At 38.7% G+C, this 17,141-nt stretch overlaps 1 protein-coding gene across 6 annotated transcripts in view; it reads left to right on the plus strand.

The window, feature by feature from the left end:
• Positions 1–17,141, plus strand: part of PIKFYVE (phosphoinositide kinase, FYVE-type zinc finger containing) — a 78,911-nt gene that overhangs the window by 41,273 nt on the left and 20,497 nt on the right. For all 6 annotated transcript variants that reach the window (XM_059393348.1, XM_059393347.1, XM_059393346.1 and 3 more), the window contains 11 exons: positions 3,236–3,376; positions 4,044–4,170; positions 4,451–5,610; positions 7,508–7,608; positions 8,943–9,014; positions 9,685–9,856; positions 12,175–12,353; positions 13,984–14,097; positions 14,470–14,578; positions 14,679–14,833; positions 15,713–15,803. In XM_059393348.1, the coding sequence (XP_059249331.1) occupies positions 3,236–3,376; positions 4,044–4,170; positions 4,451–5,610; positions 7,508–7,608; positions 8,943–9,014; positions 9,685–9,856; positions 12,175–12,353; positions 13,984–14,097; positions 14,470–14,578; positions 14,679–14,833; positions 15,713–15,803 (2,421 nt within the window). The remainder of the gene's footprint in view (positions 1–3,235; positions 3,377–4,043; positions 4,171–4,450; positions 5,611–7,507; positions 7,609–8,942; positions 9,015–9,684; positions 9,857–12,174; positions 12,354–13,983; positions 14,098–14,469; positions 14,579–14,678; positions 14,834–15,712; positions 15,804–17,141) is intronic.

A 17,141-nucleotide genomic window follows, 5' to 3' on the forward strand; every position in this document is an offset into this window, starting at 1 on the left:
AGCTCATTTCCTGTTGTACTATTGAGTAGTTGCTTTTGTACATTTTAAATTCAGGCAGCCTCCAGCTGTGCTGAGCCACCTGTGTGGGCTGTCCAAGGTCATCGCAGGGTATTGACTTTTATTTTTGCTAGTGGGCTGGATATGAAGTTACATTGGTTTAAAAAGTTTTTTGCCCCAACTCCTTTTCTCCCCTAAATGCTATGCATTTTCATTTGCAGTTGTTCAAAATGGGAGGTTTTCAGGAATGTGTCTTATCATGTTCTAGCAGAAACGCTTATATTCAGTTCCAGAAATATTTACGAAAAGCATTACTTGAATATCCATAGGTGACAATTTTCTGACAGTGGTAGAAGCAGTCACTTTTGTACTGAATTCATAGAAAAGCAACAGAAGAAACTTGTGTTTTTTTGGAATTCTGCTTTGTTATTTGGGGTTGTTTCCTCTTGAAATTCAGCTATGTATAACAAAAATCAGGTTTTGACTAGATCATTACCATCCCTGATAGCTCTGATTTACCGTGACTTCTCAGTGGTGAATTGATACAAGGAATAGGGAAAAACACAATTATTGTTTTTGGAGTCTTAGATTTTTTGATGCTGGGAGTTCTCTTAATCTCACTGAAGGTATCATTGGAAGACTTATAGGATTAGATCACAACTGTGTTGATTGTAAGGCTTATCCTGAATGGATTTGTTAAAATGTATGAAATTGCAGGTCTTGGATGAACTGGATTACTGAAATCCACAGGTTAGTGTTTACAGAAAAGTGTATTTAAATTTATCCACTCTATTGTAACTCCATTCCTGCATTAGGTTAGTGGACTGAAGTCTGTTTGTGTTAGAGAAATGTGCTCTGGGCAAACGTGTTTAAGAAACATGATTTAATTTGCTATAAGGTAAAATACATTGTGCTTTGAGACTAGTTTTTTAAACCTTAAACACCTGCCCTGTGAAAGTTTTTAGTTTGAATTGATAGAAAGTATCAGCTGATTTGAGCTCTCTCTCTCTTTTTGTCCACTCAGTGTGGAATAACCAAAGAAGCAGCAGAAATTTTGGTAGATACAGGCATACCTCAGAGATTGCAGGTTTGGTTCCAGACCACTGCAGTAAAGCTAGTATTGCAATAAAGTTCATCAAATGATCTGTTTCACCTCCTGATGCATATAGAAGTTATGGTAATGCTGTACTGTAGTCCAATAAGTATACAAATAGATTTATACACACACACACACACACACACCCCTTAATTTAGAAATACTTTATTGCTAAGTAGTGCTAGCCATCATCTAAGCTTTCAGGGGGTTGTTCATAATCACTGATTACAGATTACCATAACAAATATAATAATATTGGAAAATGTTAAAAACTATGAGAATTACCAAATTGTGATGCAGATATGAAGTGAGCAAGTGCTGTTGGAAAAAAAAAGCGCAGATATGAAGTGAGCCAGTGGACCTGTTCGACATGGGGTTACCACAAACGTTCAAGTTTGTAAGAAATGCAGTATCTGCAAAGCACAGAAAAGCAAAGCACAATCAACAAAGTTTGCCTGGAATCAGGAGAAGGAGAAGCAAAGGGCAAGGAGATAAGCAGCCGGTGGCTTCACAGAGTCTTCACAGAGCTGACACTGCTTGGGCCGTTGGTCTGCCCCTGCCCTGCTCTGGGCTCATGGCCTCCTCCCTGATATCCTTTCCTTGCTGGGCCTGGACCAGGCTTCCTTTGGAATACGGTGTTTTCGTGTTTAATCATGGCAGTTGTTTATAGTTGCAACTGAGAGGAAGTGTATTTGCCATTCCTGTGCCAAAGCCCAGAGATTTAAAAAAAAAATCGTCTTCTAGGTATACTTTTGAAGCTGCAAAAATAACATCATTTAAAATGCTATTAGGGGGTACCTGGGTGGCAGGTCGGTTGGGCAGCTGCTTTCGGCTCAGCTCATGATCCCAGGGTTCTGTGATCGAGCCCTGCACTGGGCTCCCTGCTCAGTGGAGAGCCCGGCTATCCCTCTCCCTCTGCCTGCCACTCTGCCTACCTGTGCGGTCTAGCTCTCTGTCAAATAAATAAATAAAATATTTAAAAATAAAATAAAATGCTGTTCAATTGCCACGTAATAGGTAGAGTAGGAAGTTAACACATTTCAAGGGAAAAAAATCTATTTTGTTAATAATGGGAGATTTTGAAAATGTCCAGTTTTTGTCAATAAAACAGAGAAAGGTAGAAATACACTCCATCCTGGCAGGTTCATTGCAGGAACAGGCTCATCCGCTGCTGGTGACACTCGCTGTGAATAAGGACTTGCCCAGAACACACTTTAGGTGTGTGGAGCAGAAGTGACAGACCTGCTCACACATTCAGGTGTCCTCCTCTGTGGAGCCCAGAAATTTTATGAAAAAGTTAGTGATTTGTATTATTGTTTGTTTGTTTAAGATTTTATTTATTTATTTGAGAGAGAATGAGAGAGAGAGAGAGAGAGCAGGAGAAGGGGAGGGTCGGAGGGAGATGCAGACTCCCTGCTGAGCAGAGAGCCTGATGCAGACCTGATCTAGGACTCCAGGATCATGACCTGAGCCAAAGGCGATTGCTTAACCAACTGAGCCACCCAGGCGCCCCGTGATTTGTATTATTTTAATTCTGGTCATTACTTAACAGTATTAATTTGCTTTGAAAATAAGCCTTTGTCAAGCAATTGTATTAAGCTTTGTGTTTTAGATCTTTAACTCTGGCTGTTCTGGGTAGAATATAACCTGCTAGGAGATTGAGATGAGGAGGAAGCTGAAATAGCATCGTTAGAGTTATTTATTTAGATAGCCAAAGAAGAGCTACTCTGGTTACTTTTAGAACATAATGGGGAATCTATAATTTAAAAAGTAGAAATTACTTTCATTGGGGAGTTGGGCTGTTAGATTTTTAAAATTTATTATTATTTTTTTAACATCTGAGAGCAAGCTAATTGGATTTTTGACTTTCATAGTACAAGTTACTAAGAACTGAAAATCAAAGTACGATTAGTAAGTCAGAAAATAAAGTTTCCCTGAAATTCTTTTTAGCATAATCAGCAGTTTAGAATTATGAATAAAACTCTAGGTTTTGTTTGAAGTGACTTGCTTCTGGACTTATTTATGGATGAAAAGAATTTAGGCTTAGGTTATATTAATTGTCAAACTATCCTGATATTTTAATATCTCTAGATCTTGAATTGTACCAGCTGTAATAGTTTTGATGGTTTTTTTTTTCCTCAGGAAAGGGAATTCTTGAAGAATTATGTTCAGCGAATAGTTGATGTTCGACCCACATTGGTTCTAGTTGAAAAAACAGTATCTCGGATTGCCCAAGACATGTTACTAGAACATGGCATTACTTTGGTCATTAATGTAAAATCAGTGAGTGTTCTTATTTTTCTGTTTTTATATCATTTTTTAAAATCTCAGTTTTCAAATTTATATGTATGCATGATTGATATGCAGGGATCTTTGATTATCTATTTGCTATTCCATATATTGAAAGTAGCACAGTAGACACAACAGCCATTTCATTATTTAAGACTGGAGAACCTCAGGCTGGAAGAAAGTGTAATTAATTATATAGCACTCATTATAGTTATTTACAAGACCAAAGGTGTAATAGATATTAGTTAATAAGTAGTCCTTGTTGAGCTTTCATTTTTTTCAGGGAATTGTACAAGTAGAAAATGTTCTCTCTTGAAAAGTTACCCTATTCAGAATAGAGGTCAATTCTAGGAAGTTTTCCCCTTCCCTCCTCAGTATTCTGTGCCAATACATGCTGCTTAAATACCTTTTATAATGTTATTAGTATGAATCTGGTTTGTTTTCGTGGGTACATATTGATTGCTAGGCAACTACTTGTAGTCTAATCTAGAACCAAAAGAATTGTTATATAATTAAAATTAAGGAAATTATGTGATTTAATTATGTAATTAAAATTAAGGAAATGATGAGGTTTATTTTTTAATATTAATTTTCCAGAAAAAATTTACTAAGAATTTTATTTTTCTCTAATTTTGTAATATAATGTTTTTCTGTGTTCTAGCAAGTTTTAGAACGAATCAGTCGGATGACCCAAGGTGATTTAGTAATGTCGATGGACCAGCTGCTTACAAAACCCCACCTGGGCACCTGTCACAAATTTTATATGCAGATGTTTCAGTTACCTAGTGGTGAGTGATCTTTAGCATAGATTCACCTGAGATCGAGGACAAGAGGAATGAGTAAACTCATTAGTACTACAGTGTTTACTTTGTCCTACTAATATGTACTATCTATTAATAACAGCTAGTTATAATGTTAGTATCTGTGAGCGTGGTTAGATGAGTATTGGCAACCGTGGTCTGTCTTAGAGGTTTTTCCTCTTACAGAGGTTAGGATAATGAATGAATTCTGTCTGGTTTTAACGGATTGCCACCTAAGTCTTCTTAAACTTTTTATGTTTATTTGTAGAGCAAACCAAAACACTGATGTTTTTTGAAGGCTGTCCACAGCACCTGGGTTGCACAATCAAGCTTAGAGGAGGCTCTGATTATGAGCTGGCTCGAGTTAAGGAAATCCTAATATTTATGATCTGTGTCGCTTACCATTCTCAACTAGAAATCTCCTTCCTCATGGATGAGTTTGCTATGCCTCCCACGTTAACACAGAACCCTTCCTTCCATTCTCTGATCGAGGGGCAGGAGGACGAAGGGACTGCACAGGAGCCATCCAGCGCAAGTCCCCTCACCCGGGAGCCTGACTTCCCCGCAGAGCTTCTGCCCTCCGAGGACGGCAGTTTGCTAGAATCGAGGACTGTGTTTGAGAAGGGCGACCAGGAAAATAAAAGCGTGACCCAGGATGCGGCCTCTCTGAAGCATCAAGAGTATGCCACGACAGCTTGCGCGGCAGGGATCCCCTGTGCTCTTTTTCCGTCGGTCCCGGAGTCACTGTTGCCGCTCCACGTGGACGACCGGCAGGATGCCCTGGGCATGGAGCAGCCAGAGCCCTTGCAGCATGCGGATGAGCTACAGGATCCCAAAAGCCAGATGAGAACCTTTAGAGACCCTTTACAGGATGACACTGGATTGTACGTGACCGAGGAGGTTACCTCTTCTGAAGATAAACGAAAGACTTATTCTTTGGCCTTTAAGCAGGAATTGAAAGATGTGATCCTCTGTATCTCCCCAGTAATCACATTCCGGGAGCCCTTCCTTCTGACTGAAAAGGGGATGAGATGCTCTACCCGAGATTATTTTGCCGAGCAGGTGTACTGGTCTCCTCTCCTCAACAAAGAGTTCAAAGAAATGGAGAGCAGACGGAAGAAGCAGCTGCTCAGGGATCTCTCCGGCCTTCAGGGCATGAATGGGAGCGTTCAGGCCAAGTCTATTCAAGTCTTACCCTCGCACGAGCTAGTGAGCACTAGAATTGCTGAGCATCTTGGGGATAGCCAGAGTTTGGGTAGAATGCTGGCTGATTACCGGGCCAGAGGAGGAAGAATTCAGCAAAAAAATGCAGACCCTTTTGCTTATTCAAAGGAAGTACCTGGCACAGCAAGCGGCAGATCAGGAAGCAGAATTGAGGGTGATGAAGAGAAGGGGTTGATTCCGAATGACGCGGTGTGGTCGACAAAGGTGAGGCCACTTCAGGTGCACGTTTAGAACTTGTTGAAAAACTGTGCTGTAGCATGTTTAAAACACACACACACACACACACACACACACATGACAGATTGCAGATTTAGTAAACATTTCTTCCTGTACCTTTTTTTTTTTTTTTTGTCTTGAGTCAGCTATTTTGTGTATTGCTTTAAATATGAAGTAGGAGTATCAAGTAATGAAACTGGGTTTTGAAATTTTCATGCTGAGCTCGCAGTCAGGTATGGGAAGAGCTTGGCGGTAGGCGGAAGGGTGGAGGTAGGTCAAATCCGTGGCAGGCTGACTTGGGTGTGGTGTGATGCGTCCTTGATCCTTCTAATAAGCTTGTGAGAGGGAGCAAGACAGGAGGTTCCCGCAGAAAATGGATGTGTTTTTAGAAAATGTCAGATGTATTTATTTAGCATAAACCACTTCACGTTATTTAATGATGATAGTGCCCTCCTTCTTTTTAAACACAAATTGAGAAATTAAGGAAGATTTGCTTATGGACACATTAGTAGTAGTGTTTGTAATAAAACTAATGAAAAAAATCCATCTCTAAATCAGGATATGAAATTGTTTAATAGAACAAATAAAAAGTTGCCTAATTTCACCCAGAGTTGGGGAAGTACTAAATAATAATGGGACACTGTTTTCTGTATGGTACACTAGTGTTTGTGAGATTGGCAAAAAAGGAAAGTGGTAAGTCATAGTTAATGTGGTGTGGAAAAAAAATCTATAATAAATTGTGTATAAATTGGTGTTTATATACATTTATGTAAATTTATGGAAAGTGATGAGGAGATCCATTTTTATTTCCATGTACATGTATATACCTATGGTCCAGGATTCCAATCTTTTATAACCTATTCTGCTGAAATAAGTAAGCATTTTATAAGGAATGCTTACATTTTGTAGGACTATATGTACAGGGAGAGTTGCTGAAGCCTTGTTTCTAGTTGTTTGCAGTAAAAGGATGAGTTAGATCTCATTGAATCACCCGGATAGAGCCCATGATATATTTTCAAGTGTTAAAAAACAAGTAGTGTTGTATGTAGCATCCTCTCATTCTTAGAAAAACGAAATCACCCGTGTATTGTTATGTGGGTGTTTTTGGGTATAAATGCATGTAAACTCAAAGAGAGGTTTTTTTTTTTTAAAGATTTTATTTATTTATTTGACAGATCACAAGGAGGCAGAGAGGCAGGCAGAGAGAGAGAGAGAAGCAGGTTCCCTGCTGAGCAGAGAGCCCGATGCGGGACTCGATCCCAGGGCTCGGGATCAAGACCTGAGTTGAAGGCAGAGGCTTTAACCCACTGAGCCACCCAGGTCCCCGAGAATGCATGGTTTTTAATCACAGGGTCAAAGTTACCACTCTGGGAGGTGGGGTAGCATCAAAGGAGGAGAGGCTTTATGTATTTCTGGAACTTCTTCATTTACCTCTGTACTGTTTTATTTTCAGCAGAGAGCAAATGTTGCCTTTGTAATGACCAAGAACAGATATAAAGTACAAATAAAGTAAATCCCTGAGAATGTGGATTTCTCAGATTGATGTTATATTCAGTCATCAGTTCATATCGTTTCATATGGATCTAGTTCATTAACTATTTACTTCCAAAGTAATTTAATGCGGTTTTGTAAGTACTAAAGAGTATTTAGGAAAACAAGCTATTTAGACATCTGTATTTTTAAATAAACTTTTTGGATTGTTCTGTCTCAAAAATGAATTGCTCCTCTTCTTCATATTTAGTTTCTGGCAGTTTTCAGTCTTCACTGGCACGCTCACAGTGATGGTGGGAGGCAAATCGAGGGGCATATGTTGGGCATTAGAAGCACGCCTTGGGGTTGGAGTGTGGGGCGGCTTCTGGTTACTCATTCGCTCCTTCTCCTGTAGGTGGACTGTCTGAACCCCGTGAACCACCAGAGACTGTGTGTGCTCTTCAGCAGCTCTTCGGCCCAGTCCAGCAACGCCCCCAGTGCCTGCGTCAGTCCCTGGTAGGAGTCTTTTCCTCTTGCCCTGTGGCACTGTATTTAACAACAGAATTCCAGCAACTTAAAAAAACATCTTAGCCATTAGACTCTGTTTTTAGGTACATGGCATGTATACGAATTGATAGAACTTTTAAACTTGTGAACTAAGTACGGAATTTGTATTTGTTCATGGGTAAGGAGTACATGAGAAGTACCTTGAGTAAGAGTGAAAAGGATGTGAGGGGTGGAAGAAATATTGTACCTATAAAAATGAGGAAGTTGATACGTAAAAGCTAGTTTGCTTTAAAAAAAAAAAAAATTTTTTTTATTTTTAAGTAATCTCAACACCCAACATGGGGCTCAAACTTACAACCCCAGAGATAAGGAGTTGCATAGTTCTCCGACTGAGCCAGCCAGGCACCCCTATACAACCTAATTTTAGTCATTGTGATAATTGTGTACAACTTATGCAGGTTTTCTGTGAGGCATCATTTTCATAAAAGTAGTGAGTCTTTGGCCTTATTAATGGGTTTTCCTAAAACTTAATTATAAGTACACTGATAGAAAAACATCTTATAGTATCATAAACTGTTTGTTTAAAATGATATAATAGTCACAAAAGACTACTTATTACATAGTTTATCTTTAGTTTTAAAAGTACTATATGTACTTTAATTTTAAAAACTTGTTCTTGGAGCACTGTTTCTGTGATAAAATGTGTTCTGTATTTTAACTGTGGACCCCAGAAACACTTTATTTCTACCAGTGAGATCATTCTTCTAGTGTGTATAGCTCTAGCAGACTGACTTGGCGCTGAGGAACCCATAGGAGTTTTCTGTGGGAATTTATGGACTCCTCAGGCCAAGGCTTGAATAATTGAACAGTGCTGTATATAGCCAAATTCTCTTATTTGTGGGCATTCATAAGTTGGGCATAACATCAGGAATTGGCTCTCCTGGAAGGATATGAGCTGCTGTTCTCCGTGCTCAGTAAAGGTGTGGACCAGAGAACAGGAGATAGGAGTTCTATTTTATGGTGATAGGACATAACGGCTTTGTAAAGGAAACTTCCTGGCTCACAGTTGTTTCAGTCATTCATTATTATTGTTTATACATCCTGATATAGTTTTATAAGATACTAATGGACTGGGAGTGGGTAAGGAGATATATTGTGGCTAGTCAAAACTGTTTTATCTGATGAAGTTAACTCTGTTCTATAAGAAAAGTGGAATATTGCCAACTTTAATATACTACATTGTAGGCATATTTAACAGGTAGTCCGTTTGTAGTCTCATGACGTGTCCTGGCTGTGTGGTTCTTATGACACACACGCTCCTAAGAAATGTTGTCTTCTTCTAGGATTGTAACGATGGAATTTTATGGAAAGAATGATCTTACATTAGGAATATTTTTAGAGAGATACTGTTTCAGGTAAGAACAGATTTTCTCCTTATATTCCATATATGCTTTTCTGATGCCCAGAATTTCAACCTAAAACATGAGCATGAGTTGGAGTATTATTCGGCCTCTTCTATAACACCACATGTCAGACTATACCATACAAAGAAGTATTTTCATATTCAACCCCGGAATGTCTTATCTAGTTCATTCCTCAGATCTTTGAGTGTCTAATTATGCTGTGATCCCTAAGACATTTTTTAAGGATGTCCGTTTTTACGGTGATTGAAATGAGAGGCAGGAGAAGCATAGAGATCAGCTCGGCCTTGGTTTAAGTCTTAGTGCTATCCCCTGCCATTTACATGATAGAGAGTAATTTTTACCACCCTCCTCTACAGGGAATAGCAAGCTCCTGAAGTATCATGGATTTCCATAGGTAAAATGAATTGATGTTTTCAAAATGCTAAGCAAATAGAAGGTGCTTAATAAGTGGAAACTATCACTGAGCTGCAGGAGAAGTCAGGATGCTCAGCTATGGGGACCAAGCCATGTGGGTGATACCCTGCTCTGATCGTCCACCGGTTATCAATATTGCTCTAGAGAAAATACTGTACTTTCTGGACAGTACAGTTCTAATTAGCCAGTATTCACTCTACATTGCTTCTGGTTTCATGGTTAATGTGAGGACTTCTTTTGGTCAAAGGCCTTCTTACCAGTGTCCTAGCATGTTCTGTGATACCCCCATGGTGCATCATATTCGGCGCTTTGTTCATGGCCAAGGCTGCGTGCAGATAATCCTGAAGGAGTTGGATTCTCCAGTGCCTGGATATCAACATACAATTCTTACCTATTCCTGGTGCAGAATCTGCAAACAGGTAAATATGCCCTGTTGCTATAGTATTTCATACAACATCATTTATTTCTTTATTTGTATAGTTCTTTTTGGAAGGGGTGGTCTGTGTTATTTTGGATTTATTTGTAATTGAGCTCTTTTATATTTTACCTTCCAGGGCTGGGTATTGCATTTAGTGTTTATTTCTTGAAGTTTCCATTTTAGAATTTATCAGTAATTAGGTAACATACAGATACCTTGTTCAGTAAAATTACAGAGATTATATGTTGACAATTTTCAGTTATGTTTATTTATTCAGCAGACACTTATTTAGCACTGTCTGTGTGCTGGGGACTATATGAGGGCCTGGGCATCTCTCCTGTCCTTTAGTGGGGGAGACAGACTTTTAGCACAACAATGATAGCACTCTAGGATGTTTGTGTCTGTTTGAGCCTATATCAACATTCCTATCTTAAGAGATACAGCTGAGATCATGTTTAAATTGATGTCTTGAGGGCACGTATTCCACGGAGCACTGGGTGTGGTGCATAAACAATGAATTTTGGAACACACACATGAAAATATTAAATTAAATTAAATTTAAAAATTTGATCTCTTGAGAAAAAGACCATGTGTTTTATTTCTTGTGTGTACTTTTCTTTTTCCACTCTAGAGGAAGTACTTGGTGACAATATTATGCTTTTAATATTTACTTTTTATCCAAATTGTTTGCAGTGAACGTATGCCAAGTTTAATGACTTCATTTGCTTATTTTGGAGTGTGCTTTTGGAAGGCAAATATGAGAATTACAGATAAAATAATAGTGTGACCTGTATCAATGTCAGTGGTTGAGGAATGTAAAATCAAAGTCTGTTCATTCTGCAGTAGCAAGCATACAGCCATGAAATCATTTCTTGTAATTATCTATCTTCTTATACTTGTTCTTATAGGCCTTTTGTTCCTTTTAGACAGCGGGTAGTATTTTGTTGTGGAATATATGAACTTCTCTAGATCGAGCAGTGAATTAAATGAATAACTTAGATTTGTATATCTTACATGCCTCGGTGTATGTACTTTATTTTAAAACAAGACTTTTGCCTTTGGGGTTATGTTAGAAAGGAAAAGGCAAACAGTTTTTGTTACACAAAAATGAAAAAAACTTCCATGTGTCAAAAAACTTATAATATGACCAACTAGTAATATACTTAGTATTAAATTTCTGTAAGGCATGATAATAGAAAAAGGGCAAAAGGCATAACAAAGCAATTTAACAGAAATGGCCAGTAGACTTGTGCAAATAGATTTTGCTCAGTAGTCAGAGAAGTGTTAAGAAAACCAGTAAGTGTAGTTTTATTTTGTTTTTAAGAAATTACATTTTAAAGGTTTATAATTCCTGAGATTGGTAAGAAAGTGGGGAAATTGATATTCTCAGGTATTGTTAGAGATTGTGTAAACAAATACACCAGTTTTTTTTTCCTTTAAGATTTTATTTACTTGAGAGAGAGAGGGAATGCAAGTGGTGGGGGGCGGGGGTTGGGGCAGAGGAAGAGGGAGAAGCACACTCCCAACTGAGCAGGGAGCCTCACGTGGGACTCGATCCCAGGATCCAGCTGAGCTGAAGGCAAACACAACCCACTGCGCCGCCCAGGCACTTCCCAGTACCCCAGTTATAGAAGACAATGTGGCAAAAAGTATCAAAGACTGCATAAATGTTCATGCTCTTTGGCCTACCAATTCCTACTTTCCTTAATTTATTCCAAGGAAATAATTGTGGATATTTGTAAGTAATTACGCGCACACACGCGCACACACACACACACACACACACACACACAAGAAAGTTCATCAGAGCATCATTAGAATAGAGAAAAACTTGTAATATCTTGAAAGCATATCAGTAAGGATTGGTTAGATGTCCGTATAATGGGATACTCTATGGCTATTAAAAATCAAGTTGTATGAGAGTATCTTATGTGGGAAAATATGTAGGAGACATTGCTAAGTAAAAATAATACAAGAAACTAATTATAGGAAGGGCTTTTTATTTATAAATACACTGTCTGGGTACCTCCTATGTATTCATTTCCATATATATATATGTACATATATACATACATGTAAATATACATAAACATACATAGAAAGTAAATATACTAGCACATTGATACTGGTGGGGTGGGATCACCAGTGATACTGCTCCCCCAGCCATCCCTAACTCTAGCCACTTAGAAGCATTTCTATCTTTTTCCAGTTTTCTTCATTCAGAATATATTAGATTTGTACTAGAAAAGAAAACAAATTATTCTTTTAAAAAGATTCTCAGTATGTGATTATATAACAAATGATTTATATGAATTTCAGGTAACACCAGTTGTTGCTCTTTCCAATGAGTCCTGGTCCATGTCATTTGCAAAATACCTTGAACTTAGGTTTTATGGGCACCAGTACACTCGCAGAGCCAATGCTGAGCCGTGTGGTCACTCCATCCACCATGATTATCACCAGTATTTCTCCTATAATCAGATGGTGGCATCTTTCAGGTAAGGAGCCATGGTGATCTTACACACAGTCACGTACTCCCTAGGAGGCTTTGTGACATTCTTCTGTACCAGGATTGAATTACTTTGTGGTGTGTGTTGTTCCCCACCCCTACCATTGCAGATGTGGAGGGTCGTACTCTGTGCTAAGAGCTTTCAGTGTTGTCATTTTACTTCATCCTTAATTTGAGAAATAGGTATGATTATTAGCTCACTTTCGAGCTAATTGGTCACTGAGAGAGCTATCAAGTGATGAAGTCATGATGGGAACTAGTAGCTCTGCTGTTACAGGTGTTCATCTTAACCACTATTTTCTGTAAGCGTTTGTTAGAATTTTTGTTGTGACATTAACTAGCTTAAAGTTAACTGGATATTCCAGACAGAGCTAAAATCACAAGTTTGCAGAATGGGTACCCTGTGATATTACATGATTTGAGAAAGCCTTCAGGCTCTGCCTTCAAAATATATCCAGAATCTGAATGCCTCTGACCATCTCCACCACTGCCACTCTGGGCTGGGCCTCTGTTGCCTTTCCCTAGAGTACTGCAGTGGGCTCACTCAGTTATCCTTTGGCTTGCCTCCTGCGGTCTGATCTCAACCCAGTAGTCAGGGTGATTCTGTTAAGTGAAAATCGGCTCAGGCCACTCCTCTGCTCCAGACCCTTCCATGGGTGTCTGTTTCAGTGAGCCCGTTTATGGGCCTGTGAGCTCCTACGTGCTCTGGCTACTCCATACCTCTCTGTTCTCACCTCCTGCTTCTGCCCCCTCACTTATGCCTGTCCCCTCACTGTGGCCTCCTTTCTATCAGGTAGGATCTTGCTTGGGAGGCTTGTACTCGATTTTCCCTCCCTGATCACGCCTCCATTCCCCAGCTATCTGCCTGCTTTTCTGTCCGTCGCGTAGGTCTTTGTTTCTTATTGCTCCTGCCCTGACTCCTTATGCCTAGCACTCCCTGCTTACTTCCCTTGCTCACTTTAGTTTTCTCTAGAGCACTTACTGTCTGATATACTAGATTTTTGAACTCTTTGTTTTGTTTATTGCCCAAGTCTCCTTCTTCCTGACTCACCAGGGCAGTAATTCTGGCCCTTGTTTAGTGCTATATCCTCAGCACCTAAAACAACTCTGACACAAAACAGGACTTTGGAAATACTGATACTTAGAGCTTATTTCCTTTTGGAAGCAAGAGCTTTAAACATGAATCTACCACCTGGATGGGTGAGATTTATTAGATGACAGAAACTCATGGGTAGAAAGTCTCCCAAGGGACTCATGAGGATGAAAGACTCAATGAGGAATTGAGCTCCAAATCCTCAGGAGCTGGGAAGGTGACCTGCTTCTAGGCGAACTGTAGGAAGGGGTTCCTTACCTTCATAAAGGTTTATATCCCAGTTGTGCTTTAGGCAATACATGATGAGGTCACAGTACAGTGAAGAAACAAACAGGACAAAACCCTTCCAGAATTGGGGAGGATATTTATAATGGTTGAACGTTGTCTTCAGTATTTTTATAGTTGTTTTAAAATGCTGTATTATAGAAACTTTGTCTTGTACCTCATAGAATTTAGGTTTATCTCTACTCAAGATGTTAAAATTTTTTTGCTTTTCTACTGTTGTTTGTATTTTTTTTTCTCTCAGTTATTCTCCCATTCGGCTTCTCGAAGTATGCGTTCCACTCCCCAAAATATTCATTAAACGTCAGGCCCCATTAAAAGTGTCCCTTCTTCAGGACCTGAAGGACTTCTTTCAAAAGTGAGTTTTACTTTCTTTGATCATCTGTTTTTGTGTATATAGACCTGTCTCTAGTGTACACATATTTTAAAATATCAGGTTTATTCATTTAGCTTTCTTTGAAAACATAAATAACTATTTTTCTAAATATATGTTATATATGTTCAATGTAAAAAAAATGTAGACTGCATAAAAGTATAAAAAAGACTTCAAACCCTCTTAGATGTAACAGCTTTGAAACTTTGATGTATATCCTCTTAGGTCTTTTTTGTGTAGCAAAATTGTGTATGATTCATAATTCAATAAAATAAAAAGTTTTCTGCGTTGTTTTTCTATATGAGATTAGAAAACTTAATTCCAACTTTTCTAAGGTGTTTAACGTTTATGTTTTAGAGTTTCACAGGTGTATCTTGCTGTTGATGAAAGACTTGCATCTTTGAAAACGGATACATTTAGCAAAACGAGAGAAGAAAAAATGGAAGATATCTTTGCACAAAAAGAGGTCATTCATTTCTTTGACAGAAGCTCAAAAGTTAAAAAACTTATCAGAAGTCTCTTTAGGTGTGGGTCTCAGGCAGCTGGAATTGTTTCTCTCCTTGTAGATGGAAGAAGGCGAGTTCAAGAACTGGATTGAGAAGATGCAGGCGAGGCTCATGTCTTCCTCAGTGGACACCCCTCAGCAGCTGCAGTCGGTCTTCGAGTCCCTCATCGCCAAGAAGCAAAGTCTTTGTGAAGTGCTGCAAGCTTGGAATAACAGGTGTGCTCTACCGTCTGGTGCTTTCCTGAATGTTTTTGTAAAATTTGCTCTGCCATGATGTTTTTAATTGAAGGGCCTTTATTGTGATGCTACATTTAATTCACAAGTTGTAGAAGTTTCTATTTTTCTGTCAACACCTCCCCTTCATCATTTAAAACATATATGCTAATCTTCAGGTGGTTTATAAAGATGAAAAAACAGGTAAGAGTAGCGTCAGTGCTGTTTCATAGACTCAAGAGTGTGGGTGTTTATTGAATATAATCTACCTTAATCAATATGCTGTGGAGTGATTATTGGTTTTTAGGCCAGGACTTTCAAATATATTATTATGTGTACCTTAGACATTTATGTAAATTTTTATTGGGGGAAATATTTCCCTCTGATGCTTATTTTTAAAAGTTCAATTGAAGTATTATAGCATTTATTTATGGAACATCTGCATTATGCTAGGCAGTGAGGAAGGCCTAGATGGACATTCAGTCTTTTATTTGGTCTTATGAATCCTACAGTGTATATACTGTTTCCATTTTACAGAAACTCTAAAGACTAAGGCGATTCCCCAAGCTGTACAGTTATTAATTGTCAGAGCTGGGTTTTGAGCTGAGGTCTCTTCATCTGTAAAGCTCCTGTTTTTTTGTTTTTTTGTTACATTATGCTGTCTCTTACAATAACTTGTTATTCTTTTAAAACTACTGTCATATCACTCACAGCTCTTGATTATTGGTTAGAAATAAGAAAGTTATAATTTTAATAACTATTGCAACTGCAATAGGAGAATCTAATTATTGTGGTTTCAAAATTGTAAAGAGAAAATTTGTATACCTTATTCAGGATATTAGAAACAAACTATGTTCTCCCCCCACAACCCTTTAATTATAGATTACAGGACCTTTTCCAGCAGGAAAAGGGTAGAAAGCGACCTTCAGTTCCTCCAAGTCCTGGAAGACTGAGACAGGGGGAAGAAAGCAAGGTAAAGAAATGCAGTCTCATTTTTGGTCTTTCGTTGATATAAGTATTACAGTTAATTTCACTTAAGCCACTTTCAAGTGGTAATTTAATATGTGGTTTTAATAATATTAGATAGAGTCTTTCATTTTACAGTTGTAAGGCTTCAAAGAGACATGGCCTGGATTAATTTTTTATCTTGCTTGAAATGCAATTGTTTGTTCATTTCAAACATCTATCAAAAGCCACTGTCTGTGGGCATCACTGGACACAGCATCATGGTGGCAGTAGGTGCCATAAAGGAAAAGTTAGGGATGCTCTGAGTATATAATAGAGTTCTAATTTATTTTACTATGTAGTTTTGTGTGTTTTTTGTCTCTGTGCTTAAGCAGGAAGTTTCTCTTAAGGGACCTAGTATTGGGTTTGTTCTACACATTGATTTAGTTGGCTTCTCCTAACTGTATTAGTTTTGTCTTATTGTATCACGAATTACCACAGACTTTGTGACCCAACACACAAGTTTATCTTTTTCAGGGGGCCAGCGTCTGGTGCAGTGTGGCTGGGATCTGTGCTCAGTCTCCCATAGCTTTGATGTATAGCTCAAGTCATGATTTCAGCCAGGGCTGTTATCTTACCTGAGGCTCAGGGTCATCTTCCAAGCTCATCCAGGGTATTGGCAGAATTTAATTCCTAGGGGTTAGAGGTCAAAGGTCCCACTTTTGTTGCTGGCAGGTGACCAGAGCTCATTCAGCCTAGAGGTTGCCTGCATGCCGCATGAGCCCCCTTTCATCTTCAAGGCTTACAACAACGCATGCTTCTAATTTCCCAATTCCTGTTCTCTGACCTCTAGACACAGGTTTGAAGGACTTATGTCATTAGGTCATTACCTGGATAATCTCTCCCCATTTTAAGGTTAACCAGTTTGGGACCTTAAATACATCTGCAGAATCCCTTCACAGCAGCAGTATTTAAATTAGTGTTTTAATTGACTAACTGGGAAGGGGGATTGTGTATACCAGGGGGCAGGATTTTGGGGGGCCATCTTAGAATTCTGCCTATTACATGAACCATGTTTTCTAATAAATTATTAATGTCATTATAATATAAGGGCTTATATTCTTTTTTTCTTTTACTATTCTTTTTTTATTTTTTAAAAATTTATTTATTTTTTTCAGCGTAACAGTATTCATTGTTTTTGCACCACACCCAGTGCTCCATGCAATCCGTGCCCTCTCTAATACCCACCAGCTGGTTAGCCCAACCTTCCACCCCACCCCCCCGCCCCTTCAGACCCCTCAGATTGTTTTTCAGAGTCCATAGTCTCTCATGGTTCACCTCCCCTTCCAATTTCCCTCAACCCCCT

The sequence above is a fragment of the Mustela nigripes genome, chromosome 3 (genome assembly GCF_022355385.1).
Source record: "Mustela nigripes isolate SB6536 chromosome 3, MUSNIG.SB6536, whole genome shotgun sequence".
Lineage (NCBI taxonomy): Eukaryota > Metazoa > Chordata > Mammalia > Carnivora > Mustelidae > Mustela > Mustela nigripes.